The 16,203-nt window shown below is 39.1% G+C and overlaps 2 protein-coding genes across 3 annotated transcripts; both read right to left on the bottom strand.

Moving 5' to 3' along the window:
* Positions 1 to 298: 298 nt before the first annotated feature.
* Positions 299 to 3,924, bottom strand: LOC112159028 (glucose-6-phosphate 1-dehydrogenase). The gene is made up of 12 exons (XM_024292819.2): positions 3,566 to 3,924; positions 3,140 to 3,177; positions 2,905 to 3,013; positions 2,611 to 2,828; positions 2,181 to 2,339; positions 1,969 to 2,094; positions 1,789 to 1,882; positions 1,527 to 1,713; positions 1,186 to 1,421; positions 863 to 939; positions 648 to 740; positions 299 to 563 (listed from the first exon to the last, which is right to left on the bottom strand). Exons 1-12 carry the CDS (start codon positions 3,680 to 3,682, stop codon positions 473 to 475), a joined length of 1,545 nt encoding a protein of 514 aa, XP_024148587.1. The 5' UTR covers positions 3,683 to 3,924; the 3' UTR covers positions 299 to 472.
* Positions 3,925 to 4,294: 370 nt separating this feature from the next.
* galnt6 (UDP-N-acetyl-alpha-D-galactosamine:polypeptide N-acetylgalactosaminyltransferase 6 (GalNAc-T6)) lies at positions 4,295 to 14,803 on the bottom strand. 2 transcript variants are annotated; one of them, XM_024292816.2, is made up of 11 exons: positions 14,545 to 14,803; positions 12,994 to 13,503; positions 12,482 to 12,654; positions 10,207 to 10,356; positions 7,675 to 7,909; positions 7,474 to 7,591; positions 7,189 to 7,389; positions 6,921 to 7,052; positions 6,741 to 6,842; positions 6,505 to 6,663; positions 4,295 to 4,846 (listed from the first exon to the last, which is right to left on the bottom strand). In XM_024292816.2, the coding sequence occupies exons 2-11, from the start codon at positions 13,473 to 13,475 to the stop codon at positions 4,733 to 4,735; spliced, it is 1,866 nt and encodes a 621-aa protein (XP_024148584.1). In that variant the 5' UTR covers positions 13,476 to 13,503; positions 14,545 to 14,803; the 3' UTR covers positions 4,295 to 4,732. The 2 variants fall into 2 exon arrangements, with proteins under 2 accessions (XP_024148584.1, XP_036068596.1); XM_036212703.1 differs by lacking the exon at positions 14,545 to 14,803 and having other exon boundaries at positions 12,994 to 13,986.
* Positions 14,804 to 16,203: the final 1,400 nt, after the last annotated feature.

The raw sequence follows: 16,203 nt of genomic DNA, 5'->3' as shown, positions 1-16,203 counted from the left end.
GTTTCTTTTTTTTACCAAAATCAAAAATGCTACTCCTCATGTGGATGTCACATGAACCCTGACCTACTTACTCATCCAGCAAGTCCTTGTGTTGTAGATAGTGTTTCTTGGATTAGATCAATGTTTAAATATAAATGTTTGATTTTTTTCCCTCTTATTTTGCTGCTTTACAGACACAAACCCCACCCAAGAGTATGGATATATTTATTCTTCCCATTTGTGCTTGTTTACAGATATTAGTTTGAAAGTGTTGCTTTTGTAAATTGTGCTGACTTGTTGAGAAAACTTCTGATACACATTTTTAATCAGGCTGTTTTTATTTTCACTCACCTTTCTTTTTTGACAAGTTTTTTTAAAGAGTTGCAGCAATGTTCTGTTTTCATGCAGTGCAAACTGAAATGAGTTGAAGCAGTAAATGATATAAAATGTGTTTTCCTCTCAGTGGCTGCAACACAACGGGTGAGAATGAGCATCAGGTTGCATGGGGCTGCACCCACTTGTATGTCCCCTCATAATGGAATCCCACTCTCCTCATGAGGTCGTCAGATTCATTTGGGCCACGACTATGAAGATGTAAAAAAGTAAAAAAAAAGAGAGTCAAACTCACATAAAAAAATAAACATGCCATCCTAATAGGTCGACTCTACCTTCCGTATTTGTAAGAAATGGGTGCTCTCCTCTCTGCCTCTATTTGGTGGAGCAGTGGGGTGAAGATCCTCCAGGCCTCCTGCAACTCATCACTGAAATTGAAAGACAAGACAGAAAATGCACAGCTACTTAACAGAATATAAAGTTTTTGACATATTTTTCAAAGTAAATGTAGTCTATACTACTAAAAGATAGATAGTTTTAAACTCTAAACCTGCGAACAAAGTGCATCTGATTTCCACAGAAGACGTCCAGTATCAGTCTTTCATAGGCATCAGGGAGTTTCACATCCTGCAAGAGATACAAACAGCTGAAAATACAGACATTTGCACTTTCTTTAGTACTTTTTTGGCATGTTAACAACATATTGTTTTTACAATGTTAACACCTGCACTTTTTAGGCAAAAAAGTTGAAAATGTTAAGAGTAACAAGTTGTTCAAAACAACTTTTAAAACAAGATGCTAAGAAACAAACAACATAGAGGAACTTTTTTAAAGCTAAACTTTGGATGTTAAGTAAAAAAAAAAAAAAAGCACCTTGTATCTGCTCTTATAAGTGAGATCCAGCTCAGTTTCTTCTGGACTGAAAAACACCCCCGGCCTCTTCGTCATCATCTTCAGGTAGATTGCTTCATTCGGCTGAACCCGCACCACTAACTCGTTCCTCTGACATCTCCCGTTGAAGATGTCTCCAGGCACGTCTGTGAACTGCAGACGGACTTCTGCTTTTTGCTCATTTAGAGCTTTACCGCAGCGCAGAATGAAAGGAACCCCTGGTTTTTATGGACAAAGGTATTGTAAGAAAACAAAATCAAAAAAAGGCTTTATTATGAAACTTTGACTTATAAAATAAAGATACAACTTTAGCAGAGCCTCACCATCCCATCTTTCATTTTGGACTTTGAGCACTGCAGTGGCAAAAGTTGGTGTGCAGGAGCTTTTTGATACGGTGGGATCATCGAGGTAACCCAGCTTTGCGTCGCCTTCCCCATCAGGATCTCCAACATACTGGCCAAGCACCACATTGGACATTGCAACAGGAGCGATGCACTTTAAAACTTTCACCTGAACAAAAAAAAAAACAACACTTAAGAGACCTTATAATCTCACAAATAAATCACCAGAAGTGAGTCGTGTTACCTTCTCATCCCTCACATCATCTGGACTGGTGGAAGCAGGTTTCTCCATGGCAACCAAACAGAGCATCTGCAGCAGATGGTTCTGCATAACATCTCTGCATTAATAGGAAAAGGGTAGGACTTAGGGCAGGTCTCCACGGTGACCGTGCCACAATGAATGCAGAGTATGGACAACCCTCACCGAATGATGCCAAAGTCATCAAAGTAACCTCCCCGGCCCTGGGTGCCAAAAGGCTCCTTGAAGCTGAGGACAACACAGGCCACGCTGCTCCTGTTCCAAATGGGTCCAAAGATTCGATTTCCAAACCTGACAGTATTGAAGAGTAAAATAACATTTCCATAAGAGAAAATAAATAGTTTTTTGTAAGAAATAATGAAATGACACAACGATACCTAAGCACCATGAGATTCTGGACCATCTCTTTTCCCAGGTAGTGATCAATGCGATAGATCTGATTCTCAGTGAACAGAGAGGACAGGTGGGTTGAGAGCTCGCGCGAGCTCTGCAGGTCCCGACCAAATGGCTTTTCCACAATTATTCTGTTCCAGCCTCTACCACAAAAAAGTTAACAGTTAGGATCAACACATTTGCAGCCTAGTTAACCCTTTAACACCTGAGGCGTGACACTTAAACACAAAATTTAACATGCTGTAACTTTTTAATTGTTAACACGATCAACGTCATTCCAGTAGATCGTGGAATCTTCACGGAATGACGTTGATCATGTTAACGGTTAAAAAGTCACAGTAAATCAATGAACATAACCACTGGAGCTCCGGTGTTAAAGGGTTGATAATGTTTGAGATCTGAACAGAAGCTAACTTGGAGCTCGTGCAGTGGTTCCTGATGTTTGTGCTGACATGGCAGTAAACTGTGGGTGGGAGAGCCAGGTAGAAGAGTCTGTTGGCATTTGCTCCACCAGGCAGGGATGACAGCAGGCGGTTGAGTTTGTCAAAGGAGGTGGCGTCGTCATACCCGCCACTCAGGTAGGAGTTCTTACTGAAGAAATCTGACAGGGCAGCACTGTCTTTATCAGTGACCTAAAGGAGACAAGGTCAAGATTTTTCTCAAACAGAACCATTAAATATAGATCGAATAACCTCTCGAAGGTGCTACCTTCAAGTGGGGGAGGCAGGCAGCTTTAATGTCCTCCACAGTGAGCTTAGATCTGGCAAAGCCCACAACATGAGTGTCATCTGGTAGCAGACCATCTCGAAACAACCACCTATATAATGCAGTCAGTCAAAAGAGTAAAGCAAAACTTTATCAGTCAGGGGGCAAACTCCACAAAACTTGAGTCAACAACTTCAAACTATAGAGTCAGTAAATGTGGAGGGCTGTTTTTACTCACCATAAAGTTGGATAGATTTTCTTCTTAGCAAGATCTCCCTGTGCAAGTAATAAATCAAAACAAGAAACTTTGCATCAGAGCAACTGTGAAGGAGTCCAAAGAGTGGGTGAACTCTCTTGGGAAACTTAAAAAGTAACTTAGTAGCAGATGATGACACATTGTGCAACATTTATATACTGATTATGAGAGAAATACTAGTTAAGTCTTGAATAGACTAAAAAAATATTAATTAATAGGACTCGAAACAGCTAACATGACTTATGTTTTATTTTCCTAAAGCATAATATGTCTCAATATGGCTTTGTAACACTTAATGCACAAACTTAATAAAGAAAAACATATCACAACAGGAAAATTCAATCCATCAAAAAATCATTAGAAAATCCTTTTTTTTATTATAGCAAAAAGTTCAAAGGTTATACTCACTGACGCTCCAAGAATGATAAAAATGTGCTTTTTGGAATGATCTGAGCGCTCATTCCCATAGAGTTCCCTCCTGAGTTGTCCAAATATCTCAGAACGGCTTAAAGACTCAGAACACATCTTCTGTTCTCAGTGAGTTCACTCAAATCACAGAGCCAACAAAATACTGAATGGTTAAAAAAAAGGCACAATTACTTAGTGGAAAAAGTGAGCCACTCTGTGCTGCCATCTATTGTTACAAAGAAAAATAACTTTTTTTTACATCTTAAACTAGACATATTTTGGGACTTCACAACTTGTACACATAAATTCTGCGCATGTCATCGAATCGGTTTTGGCAGTCGTTCACATCCTGTGTGTTTTATATTTTAGTCCTTGTCAAATAAAGCTCAAAACAACTGTCAGGAATGTGTGTTAATCATAAACCACTCCTTGGACAAATATTGCGCAAACGACAACAGGTAACTCTGAAAGACAGTCTTACAGTTCATGCCCACAAGTCTCCTGGTTATTTCATAAATGGGTTGCAAAACAGGTCATGGAAGCTTTTCCAGACTGACAACATTTTGTTCTTAACAGCCAAAAATGTCATATTTTCAGGAGCCATGAATAAAACCAAAGAAAGACAAGCTCGAAGATTTAAAAAAAAATCATTAATACATCAGCTGTAATGTAAAAGAACTGCTGCATCAGAGACCATTTTTTGTAAACAAAAGAAATCTTTTTATTAAAAATAAACAGACATTTCTCATTCATACCCATCACATACAAACATTCACTATCTCACCCAACAATATAATAATTAAAAATAATATTATTGGCAGGAACATAAAAACAGTTGTATAAAGTCTCAGCATATCAAAGTTTTTGCTTGGCTTCCACCCAAAAATATAAAATTCATACTTGAAGTTAAAACTCCCAACCTTGGTCAAACTTCTCAAGTTTTTTCCAATAAATACATTTAAGAACAATAAAAACCAACCCAACCGAGGGGCTTTCACCAGATATGATTATTACTAAAATTCCTTTTCTCGCTGGTCTTTGCTGAATGTCCAAAATCTCAAAGATCTGCAGGATCTCCAACTGGATCTGTGTTAATTCAGCTTCAGGGTTTCAAGTCCAGGGAGAGGAGTACAAAGTGCCAAGTCACCCGACTGTTATACTAGGAGGTCAGCTGAAAGTCCAGCGCTGGTACATATCTGCAGCATTACAGTAGTCCATGAACACTTTGCCTCCTTTCAGCTGTAAACATTTGCCACTGCTTGGGTTCTTCAGAAGGTTTTCCTGTCCAGAAAAAGAGAAAACATTTTGTTCCAGAACCAAGAAAATTAAATGAATAAAAGACAGACGCTTGTATGTATGCAACACCGAAGCGAATTGCTCTCGTTCAGCATGTAGAGAAGAGTGTGATGAAAGCTTCACTCACATCTGTGGGGCACACTTAAGCCAAAAGTCACTTATTAGCTGGCAAGCTGGCTTTGTCCAAAGTTAAAAAAAACCCACAAAGCAGCATATCCAGCTGATAAGCTGCACCAAGAGTTTAGTGCACAAATGCTGAGTTGTTTTTTTGTGTCAGGTTTTTTTACACTGTGTGTTAATCAGTTGATCTAGTTATGTCTATAGTGAGTGGCTCGACTACTAAACTGCTGATTCTTCAAATGTCTTTTTGCCCTTTGAGTCGAGCATATCCAAGAATGTGTGAGGATCTCAATACATCCCGACAACACTTCTTCTAGTATGACTCAGTACTTTGTATGCGAGCATGCAAAGTGAGAAAGGGGGGAAAATTAATTAATGATTCTTTAAGCTGAAAGAGAACCCACTTCATCACCATGATTAACAACCTTCCAGTCCCACTCCGATCTTCGTTTGATCTGTTGTAAAAGCGTTCCCAGTGGTCTTTTTATTAAGATTATGCCGTTTTAAGCCAAAATAAAAAAAAATGTGTTGTTTTCTAGGACATAGTTTCTGCAGAGCAGAGGAGTTCATTAAAAAAATCCCCTCTGAGAACTGCTGATGTAGAGCAACCCCACCCCCACTTCCCACTTTTGTCTTCACTATTTTTCAATTTTATTATTATTCAACTCTCATGATTTTGTTTATTACAGCTGACTTCCCTACCAGCTATTTGAGCTAAACAGAAGAGTTTTTCATCCTTATTCTTCACTGGACAACATTTTTTCTGTCATTAGACTTGCCGTGGGTTGTAATTCTCTCCATAGATGAAATCAATATATGATCGCTGCACTTTAGATTTCAGTAAGGAAGTCTAAAGTAGTTAGTAAAACAGGTAGTTTTTGTTTTGGAACTACACTGCAGGCATAATGTCAGAAAACTTCAAAATGGCTCCACCTTTAATTTTAAAGTTAATCCTATCCCAAGGTTGTGATCAATGGCAGAGATGACTTCCATTCCACAGGAATCCTGCAGGAATCACGTGACCAAAACCACAGTTTTCATTGGAGTGGGACCCACTCCAATGAAAACTGTGTTTTGTTAACATATTCTTGTACCATAATAGAGAACCTATCTAAAAAAATTTACAGTTACATTTATCTGAGTATTTCTTACCTCAACTTATATTGGATCAGAAAACCAGATGCTAGAAAAAGCTCAGATGAAATAGGCGGGGCCAAAGTCTCCTCTCCCCCTGTGCGCACCTTGCCCCTCCCACGCTTAGGCGTGCAAAGCATGATGAGCATTTTTATCACTCACACCGTAGCAAATTGTAATTCTGGCTCAAAACTGTACGACTATATAGCTCCAATATTCCTCGTCGTTATTTGGTGCCGCTAATGTTAGCTTGAGGCTATAAGCTCACGGGTGAGGGCGCAAATAGAGCTCTCAGCAACTGAGAGGGGGAAGGGCGGTTCATCTGTGTCAACAGTCCCGCTCAAAACCCAAAATTGTATTTCGTAAGGGCAGATCAAGATGTTGCTCACCTCTGTAAAGACCCACTGTTGCTGAGGTGCCACCTCAGTACCTTTCCCCTTCAGCTGGCACAGCTCGATCCTCACCTGCTCCGGCTGGTCAAAAGCTTGAAGGCACAGCTGCTTTCCAATGTTATGACGCAGCTCCTCATGAGACGAATACTCAAAGTACTGCAACAGAAGGTTTTCCAGTCACAAATCAAGACTCCCGCTCACATCCCTCATTACTCCAGTCGGGTTTACTGTACCTGGTTCCCTCCCATGTTGTGGCACAGGTACATAATCACAGGTTTACCACCCTGGTTGTTCTCTCCAACATCCAAGCAAGAATCAGATCCTAAGTTTTTAATCTGGTAAAAACATAGAACAAGAAAAACAGTAAACAAATAGCTATTTTTATGTATTTTTGGGGTCCAAGCTTGACTTACCGCTCCAAATTTCTGTGGAGCTAAGTCTGGAACAAAGATCTCTGGGTAGATAGTGTTTAGATACCAGGAGAAGTTCTTGCAGTGCAGATTTTCCCTTAACTTCAGACGATCAGAAATGTCTCCATACTTGTTCTGTAACCAGAAAAAGGTGTCATTTTTATTAAAACCCAAAACTGTTAGAAACATTTGAAATTTCATGTCATCCTGTTGCAGGAGGAGCTTTTCAGATAGCATGTTAGGGTGTGATGAGTGGCTTTTCAAAACGGACCTCCTTTGCCATAATTGCGGCGTTCTTGTTGCGCCGATAGAAGATCTTCTTATAGTCGTCCATCCAAACCTCAGCGAGGCGCACCTGGTTTCGAGTGATGACCTCCGTGCCCTTGGGGAAGGTATGTGGGCTTTTTGTGCGGAAGACGTGGCCCACAAATGAACATGGGATGATCTCTAGCTGACCTCCACACTGCCACACCTGTAAAGCATGTATGACGTTCAGATAAAATCTCAAAGAAATACACAGTGCCATGTGGAGCTCAAGGAAAATAAAAAGACTCACCCTGAAGGACATTTCCACATTTTCTCCACCCCAAATCTCCATTTTGTCATCGTATGTTCCTATGTGTTCAAAGTAACTCTTTGAGATTGCAAAGAGTCCTCCAGCAAAAGTAGGCGTTCTGAAATATTTATGGGAAGACACAAAAGCCTTAGGTAGTTGAATGATTCTGTGTTCCGAGTGAAAACAACATGATCTTCTTACTTTACAGGGTAGGTTTCGTCCTTGCGCAGCCTCCTTGCCTCTTCTGGGATGGCCTCCCAGCCAAACGTCAAGCTCCAGTCGAAGTTACCGCGGTTGTAGGCGTGATTGGTGGCAACAGGTTTGTTGAAATGAAAGTTGTTGAGGTCAATAGTGGTGATCTCTGGGCTAACCACTGCAGTTGGCTCCTCAACAATGCGAGCCAAGAGAGGTTCTAGCCAACCATGGAAACACTCGCCTAAAACCCAAAAGAGAGAGAAGCAATAATGGGTTTATGTGTCCATATTAAAGAACCACTCCAATGAAAATTGTGTTTTTAACATGTTCTTGTGGCGTTTTTCTCATGATGGAGGACATATATAGAGAATTAAGCTTAAAATAGCATTTTGAGTATTTTTAAACTCAAATTGTTATGAATCAGGAACTGCTGTTAACTACAATTGACAGGCCACAAACTCGTGCTTTGCTCCTTTCTGATACATCTACTTGTAGATTACTAAATCCATGTCAGTCTTCGTTTTCCTCATCCGAGCTGGCACTTTGTTCAAAACTGTACGGCTAAATGCCCATGTTTAAAAGTGGGCAGAAAATGTGGTCCCAAAAGGGGTTTGTCCAAAGTTTCCATGGTGGCCCCTCCCTCCTGCGTTTTCCCATATTGTGTAGTCACATGTACAAAAATTATAAAATAAAAAAAAATAAAAAACACAATTTACACATGCACAACTTAAAATTACAACAACTTTAAACTAACTACACTCAAATCTTAAAAAAATTAAGATTTACGCACACAAAACCACATTTATACACAAATCAGAAATTACTCTTTTTGCATCTCCAAGTTTTATATGTAATTGATGTGTTCAATTGTTGCTAGAATGCTGAGTTTTCATATCAACTGGTTTGAACTTAGATTGTGAATATTATCTAGAGAAAACTTGACATTTTCCCACTTTCTTAAACAGATATACACCAATAATTAATATAACAAAGTCTAAATATGCATTTTTTTTTTTAATACTCAACACTAAAGTTTCTCTATTGTCATCGCTCCCTCGTTGCTGCGCTGTCCCTGAAGCGTCTTTGTGTCATGATCTGCTGCAACTCTGCCCAGTTTGCTCCCCTGTGCTCATCAGCAACTATTGGATGCACCTGTGTCCCAGCTCTGTCATACCCGCACCTTCACGTACTGCTGGATCTTCTCAGCGTCTGAAACCTGCTCTGAGTGCCTGGGCCCTTCCTGAGTTATTTTCAAAGGCTGTTTTTGAGGATACTTTCTGTTTGAATCTTTTCATTATGGATGTGGACTGTTTGAATCTCAGGAAGATTCAAACCAGTTCCCCTTCGCCCTGCTTTTTCATTCTCCTCCAGCAGTCAAGAGAATCCTTCCCTGTTAAAGCAACTTTGTAGCCCTTTGTGTTATCAAAATAAACAATTTCTTACACTCTTGGGTCTGCTGATCTTGGCTGCTCTCTACACTACCTTGACACTTATCACAGAACAGTTCTGTGAGCAGACGGCGTGAGGTCCTCGACACCCAGAAAACTGACGGAGTTGATCAGCCCTACATCCCGTCAGGTTTTCACTACATAATATTCACAATCTAAGTTCAAAGTGGCTGATAAAACTCAGACCCAGCATTCTAGCAGCATTTAAACATCACTTACACACAAATCGTGAAGACCTAAAGTAAGTCTTGCATCTGATTTGTGTGTAAATGTGGTTTTGTGTTTGTATCAAGCGATTTGAGCATACTTTTTAGAGATTTGTGTGTAATTAGTTTTGAGTTGTAATTTTAAGTTATGAATTTGTAAATTGTATTTTTTTTTAATTTTACAACATTTTTTTTTACATGTGGATACGCAATTGCAAGCATACAACGTTATTCACAAAATGTATGTGTTACAAATCAAGAATTACGCACGCATAAATCGAGGTTTGGCTATTTTTGCTCCATTGGAGTGTCAGGGGTTGTAAGCCAGCAGGTGAGTGTAAACAGATGATGGGAAGTGGAGGTGGGCTTATCTGTGCCAATAGTCCCACCCACAACTCAGAGGCAAATTTTCAATAACCTCCTGTGGCACTGCTGAAACTACATCTTAAAAAAAAATCTGTTTTTTTTAATTTGCAAAAAAAAAAAAAATAGCATAATCATAATGAAAAGACCACAGGGAACAATTGTACAACAAATCAAAAAAATATTGGAATGGGACTTAAAATTGTAATAAAGCTAACAGATAAAATATGATGAATTGTGTCTATAAAATCATCGAGTACACCATTTCCACACAGTTAATACAAAGACGATTTTTTAAAGCTTTTCACACAGAAGAATAGTTTCAAACATACTCTACTCCCTGAAATCTATTTTAAAGTAACACTACAGGTAAATTTGTAATGGCAAACAGAAGTTATCCCCCTTGGATTGATTTTTGCTTGAAATGTTTACCTTGTCAGCATTATGATTCATCGAGTGAGACAAAGCTGCTTGATGTACCCCCCCCTATGAGGCATGTATGTGTGTGCGGGTTTGCTTACAGTGTGCATCAAGAAAGGTGAGAATTTCAGCTGTGGCAATACTGGCACCCAGCAGCCTGGCTGTGATGAGACCTTTTCTCTCCGGCTGCCTCACCACACGAACAATCTTCAGATGTTTCACATAGTCCTCCAGCTGACTCTTAAGGTGCTCTGCACATAAAGAAAGAGACGTGTGAAAAACCTTCATTGAGAGGCAAAATTTACACGTGAAACAACACTGTTATTTCAAGAGAAATCTTAAAACACAAAAAAAGACTCACAAATTAAAAAATCTTAAGGAAGTCAGTCAGAGCACTCCCAGAATCAAAACGAAACTGACATGCTGATGTTAAAACAGGCCCACACTTCCTCTTTGACAGCTTATAGAAACACAGACAGACAACTCAAGTTTTTTTCTATTCGTTTCTATCGGGGAGAATCTTCCAACCACAAGATGCAAACTGCCAACAGCAGCAAACAGAGAAGTTGAGCTATTAAAAGGAAAGTTTCGAAGCAGCTTACAGCTGTGGTTGCAGAATGTTAAACAACAGCCAACAAAAAGTGTTTTTGGCTTAGTTAATACTAAACTTGAATATTAATAAATAACAGATATAGAAGTCTAACATAATTTATAATCAAGTATTACTTTTACTAAGTAACTTTTAATATATCCAGTTTAAGATGTGGCAGGTTTGTGCAAAATAAAAAATAAACTGCAAACCAAAGGGAGACCTTTGGAAAAATGTGTCCTACAAACAACTTTTTCTTATCTTTATTTTTCTCATCATCGAGTAATTTTAGAACACCCATTTCTTAAACAGACTTAGATCTTTATTTAAAACACAGAGCAGAATTTGTCTGGTGTTGTTCAAGTGATCAGCCCTGCCAGTTCTGCACTGCAGGTTGAACAGAATCAGATGTTATCTTCATCTAGTGAATTAAAGGCTATGTGCTGCATCATCACAGAAACTTTCTTTAATGACAATTTGCAAAACAGATGTTTTTAGGGTGGAGCTAAAACAATATTTTAACTGTAAATTTAATTTAACCTTTATTCTAAAAATGTAACATGAATTCATCAAATCTGCTATTCAAGTTACCTTTTTTATTTATAGTATTTTTACTTTTAGTTTTCACTATAACTAATCCTAGTTTAACTAATACAGTTCTAAATGTGTTACATTTCAATCACTTTATTTTACTAGTTATGTGAAATTTGTTTTTTAACATAATTGGTTTTAGACGGAAATCTGAAAAAAAGACAATATTAATATGTTATATTATAAACAGAATAAAACTGATTAACTTGTGAATTAAAAAGTATTTTGACTGTTAATAATTTGTTTGGCACTTTTTTCTTCTGTTTTTTGTTGTTTAGTAGATTTACACACATCTTACTTTTTGTGAATAAATGGGTAATGACTTAATTTTGTTTTATTTAAGGTCTTTCTAAAGGAGCAGAAGAGTATGGGGTTACTTAAGGGGTTGCTTCTATATCCTAGGATTTTGTCCATGTCAGACTCTAAAACTAACAACATTTTTTAAAATCTGACTGATTTGACTGGGTGAGAGTTGCCGTGTTAACTATTTGCTACAACATTTTGAGACAATCTTTTGTAAAGATAAAAAGTGTATTCCAGTTATCTCCACAGGTCAAATCTACATTAAATCTACATTTACAGAGTGCCTTAAAGATGAGGATATTTTGATCACAACCAGCCTAAATAACATTAAATGATTCTTCTGTAATGATTACAATGAAACTAAGTGTACTCTCATTCAAGGAGGAATTGGGTTGCAGAAAGGGCAAGGGTTAAATTTGTGTTAACCTCAGCAGATTTCTGGTTCTTTAGACTGCACTGCAAGAGGAAATCCATAGTGTGTCTTAAGGCAACAGGAAGCCATTGATGAGCAGTTCTACATAGTACTCAAGTCTTCAACACGTGACATCCTACTGTCATGTGTTGAAGCATCTTGAGGTAGTCTCTTCTAGATAACTTTGGTGATTTTAACATGCTCTTGTAGCATTTTTCTCATGATGGGGGACATTTGTAAAAAAAATAATCTTAAAATTCTCTTTCTTTATTTAAATTGTTGTGAATCTGGGGCAGATTTAAAAATATTATTGGAAAAAGCTTGTAGTGCTGGTGTAGAACTGACAAAGAGAAGCCACAAGCCCTCAAAAGAAGATCAGAGTGGGACTTTAAATAACTACACTGTAAAAACTCAAGCTTGACAAGAACAAGTAAACTTCCTGGTGTGTAAGAGGTGGAGGGAAGCTAATGTGTTGTTGTACCTGCTGTACTGGCATCATCAACCAAGATGATCTCTTTAAGGAGGATAGCGGGAGACGTGTGAAGGACGCTGTAGACCGTCCTGAGTAGTGTGGACCAAGCTTCGTTGTGAAAGACGATGATGACACTGGTGGTGGGCAGAGCCGGGCAGCGAGGAAACTTTCTATCCACACACCTGCGTGAGGGGGGAGGAGCGGCACCAAATACAAAAAGATGAGTGAGAAGGATATCTGATCAAACTAAAGTCAAGCAAGGTTTTACACAGCCAGACACAACAGCACATTTGTTGCAAAAACAAGGCTTTCACAGAAACAAGCAGCTTGTTTCACAAACATGCAAATATGCGATGAGTCAAATGCATCAAGGATTGCAGTCAGAGAAACATGTTGGGCAATTGTTTGCAAGAATCAGAGGTCTTTACAGCAGTAATGCTTAAGTCTCAACTAATGTTGTGCAAGATAACAAAATGTTGCTAAAACTGTAATTATTTCCAACTCTGATAATCTGCACTTACTCCGGAGGCCGTGTGTCTTCCCCAAGACTGCGGCTGAGCGAGATCCGGTCACTGGCAAACTGGTTGAAACAATGCCGCTTCAAGCCCTCCTCTTTCTCCTTCTCCTCCTCCGGGCTCATGCGCTCTTGATGAAACCCCTTCCCATCCGCCCCGGGGCTCTGAGGGTCTTGAGGAGGTCTCTCCAGGTGGGGCTTGAGCTCACTCTGAGTGTAAAACCCTGTGGGGCATTTAGTGTCCTCGGTGGGCCGCTCTTGTACCGGCGGTGGCTCTGGAGCTCCAATCTGGAACCCCATGTTGTTCACAGCCTCCTTGACCATGACTATCACTTTGTCCCGTTTGTCCACTAGATCTTGAAACCAGGGATCCCCCGCTGAAGAAGAGCCCACATCTCTCTGAAGAACCACCAGAACAAACATGAAAAGAGTCCCTCCAAAGATCGCCAGCTTCAGCGGGGACATGCGGCGGCGCCAAAACAGACGCATTTCCCAGATGATCTTGCTGCTCTTGTGGCTGTTAAAATAGAAAGACTCTTAAGTTCGATTCACTTCCTGCTGTTGGAGCTTCCTTTAACACACTATTTTAAATCTATTATTACCCCTCATTTGTATACACCTGTTCCTGAAAGACATAGAACGTGATGATAGAACTGAAAATATAATCACTCAAACCGGTTAGTGCTTCTCTACCAACGTCACAGCTGCTAGTAATCTAGCCAACCCTGTTCCACCTCCTCCCTCTTGGTTGCTTTAGGAAACAGTCCCACAAGGCATAGGTAGGAAGAACAGAGGAGGTGGTGAGAGTGAACAAACACACCCCACCTCTTTGCACACCTGAGTTCACCTGCCCTGGCCCCTGACTGCCAAGGCCAACGTGTCAACAAGTGAGTGGAGACATGTACCAAGAGACCAAGTGACACGCAGTTGGTTTGTTCACAGAAGGACACCAGCACTAATGACCGGCTGTCATTTGGAAGAGGAAATAAAATACGTTACTTGAAGCATGACAGAACTTCTCCCAGCCATTGCACAAAAGAAGGTCATTTCCTGTTCTGTCAACCTGCCTTACAGCAGAGAACAGTTTTCAGTTTTCCTTCTACTGATCCTTTCTAATTTATTGAGTCTCTCATGACTAATTAAAGCCAGTTCTCCCTATGTAAAGAATGGACCTTTCACTTCTGGATAACCAAATTCCTAACACAACTGTCAAAATTAAAATCTGTGGTTGATTATGCAGATTAGGTGTGAGTAACAGTGATCAGAAGGGAGAGTAGTCCCTTAGAGAAACATACATTTTATTTATGATATTTAATAACAAATTGTTTTAAGCTTAAAATGTGTATATAATAAGTCAAAAGCATACAGCAAAAATGAAAGAGGAAGAGTACAGCCTGATCAGCGCCTTTCTGTCAAACTCTGAGCTTTGAATACTTAAAACATGTTTGACAGAGGAAGCCTATAAATGTCAAAATAAAACAACAGAGAACGCACCTAAAATACGTTAAAAATGTACATATCCTTGAAAAAGGGAAAAAAAGAAGCCGCCGCAACTCACCTGGCTGTATCCTACACCTGCTCTGCCGCGCGAGACGTCCCGCTCCCCCCACCCCCTCTACTTTTTTTTCAACACCAAGTTGCCAGGTCAGCCGGTTAGTCGCCCTTAACTTTCTTTAAGAAGTCGAACTGGATTTGAGAGCACCGCGGGCTCTTCCTTTCGAATTGACAGGTGCCGATATCTCCAAATAATTAGTCAAAGTGAGTCCCCTGCTGGTCGCTGCTCACCTAGAAGCTCCCACGAGCGCTTTGCGCGCGAGGGCGATGATGCGTTCAAAGTCAGTCTGTGAATTTGTTCTTCATTATTTTTTCTGTGAACTTTGTAACTTTAAATTGAAAAAAGAATAAACAATTATTTAAAAGTTAAAAAATATTAAATAATTATCATTCTCTAAAAATATATGTTAATCCTGAAATTTTATAAACATGCTGTTTTAAAAATCGATTTGAGATGCAAAATGCTATCCAATATGCCTGCTAATAAACTAATATGTATCTAATCTGCATATTTTCTACAAACCTGTACTTCTACAGTTTTTTCTATGTAACATTTGTCTTTTTTTATCAAGTTATTTGAATATTATTTAAATACAGATCTAATTACTTCCTCCTTCATGTACCTTTTGCATATGGTTGTGTTTCAGCACACAGCTAGGGAACTCTGTGTTCCAGAGTAGTCATGACAATGACTTCAAAAGTCAGTGACAGCTGGAGGAACCGTACAACATCATTAAACTTTCCTTTTGTTGGTAGTTGTGCTGAGATTTGATTCAACTGGAGACTCCAAATATATCATTTGTAGCTATTCAGTTTTCCTCATCTATTCAAGTTTGTGTTATCTTCCAATGATCACTAAAGATGGTTGTTATTGTCTTTTTTAAAGGATATGGGTGTGAACCTTCAACTTTGTCTAGACTTTCTAAGACTGATCTCTCTCTAGAGATGTGTAATATACCTAAAAACACCTAAAGCTTATCAAAAGCCGTTAGATCCCTTTATTGTTTAGATCAGTTCAGGTTTTTCTTTTAAAATGTCCTCTTTCAACTCACAATACCGCAAAGAAAGCTGATACCGGCCGACTAGAGAATGACATTATAAACACATAAATAACGTGCTTCCTGTACTGAATATTTTTGAAGTGAACGCAGTATATTTTCTATAATTGTTTGGCCATCTAGTGACTTTATTTTTTAATACTGAGGACACATTTAAAAGCACTTTGTTCCACACTGGATTACTGTCAGAGGAGGAACCACATATCTGCTTACACACAACAAAGTGTGAGAACATTCGAAACACCTGTGAATATTATGCAGTTGAATGCAACACATGTTCTTGGATCATGTATCAATTATTGTAACATTAGTGCTTTTTCAACAGGGATTAGGAGGAATTTATGTCACTTAATTAATGCTCAGCAGGGAGCTTTGTAAATGAACACTGCAATAACCTCGACAAAAATTCATTATTTATGTTTAAGCAATTAAATACTGCCTCCTGTATGGCTGTCTTGAAACCGTAGATCGTGTTTTTCTAAAAAGGAGAAGGACATGTCTCTCAGGTTACTGTCATACAGTGCAGTCTTGATTGCAGGCTGCTGATTGACATGAGAGCTGAATGAAAATGAATAAATACATCACCATTGAGTAGCCTAAAGTCA

Source organism: Oryzias melastigma, linkage group LG7, assembly GCF_002922805.2.
Source record: "Oryzias melastigma strain HK-1 linkage group LG7, ASM292280v2, whole genome shotgun sequence".
Classification (NCBI taxonomy): domain Eukaryota; kingdom Metazoa; phylum Chordata; class Actinopteri; order Beloniformes; family Adrianichthyidae; genus Oryzias; species Oryzias melastigma.
Note: the sequence above shows the minus strand (reverse complement) of the source record. Positions and strands in the feature narration are given on the sequence as shown.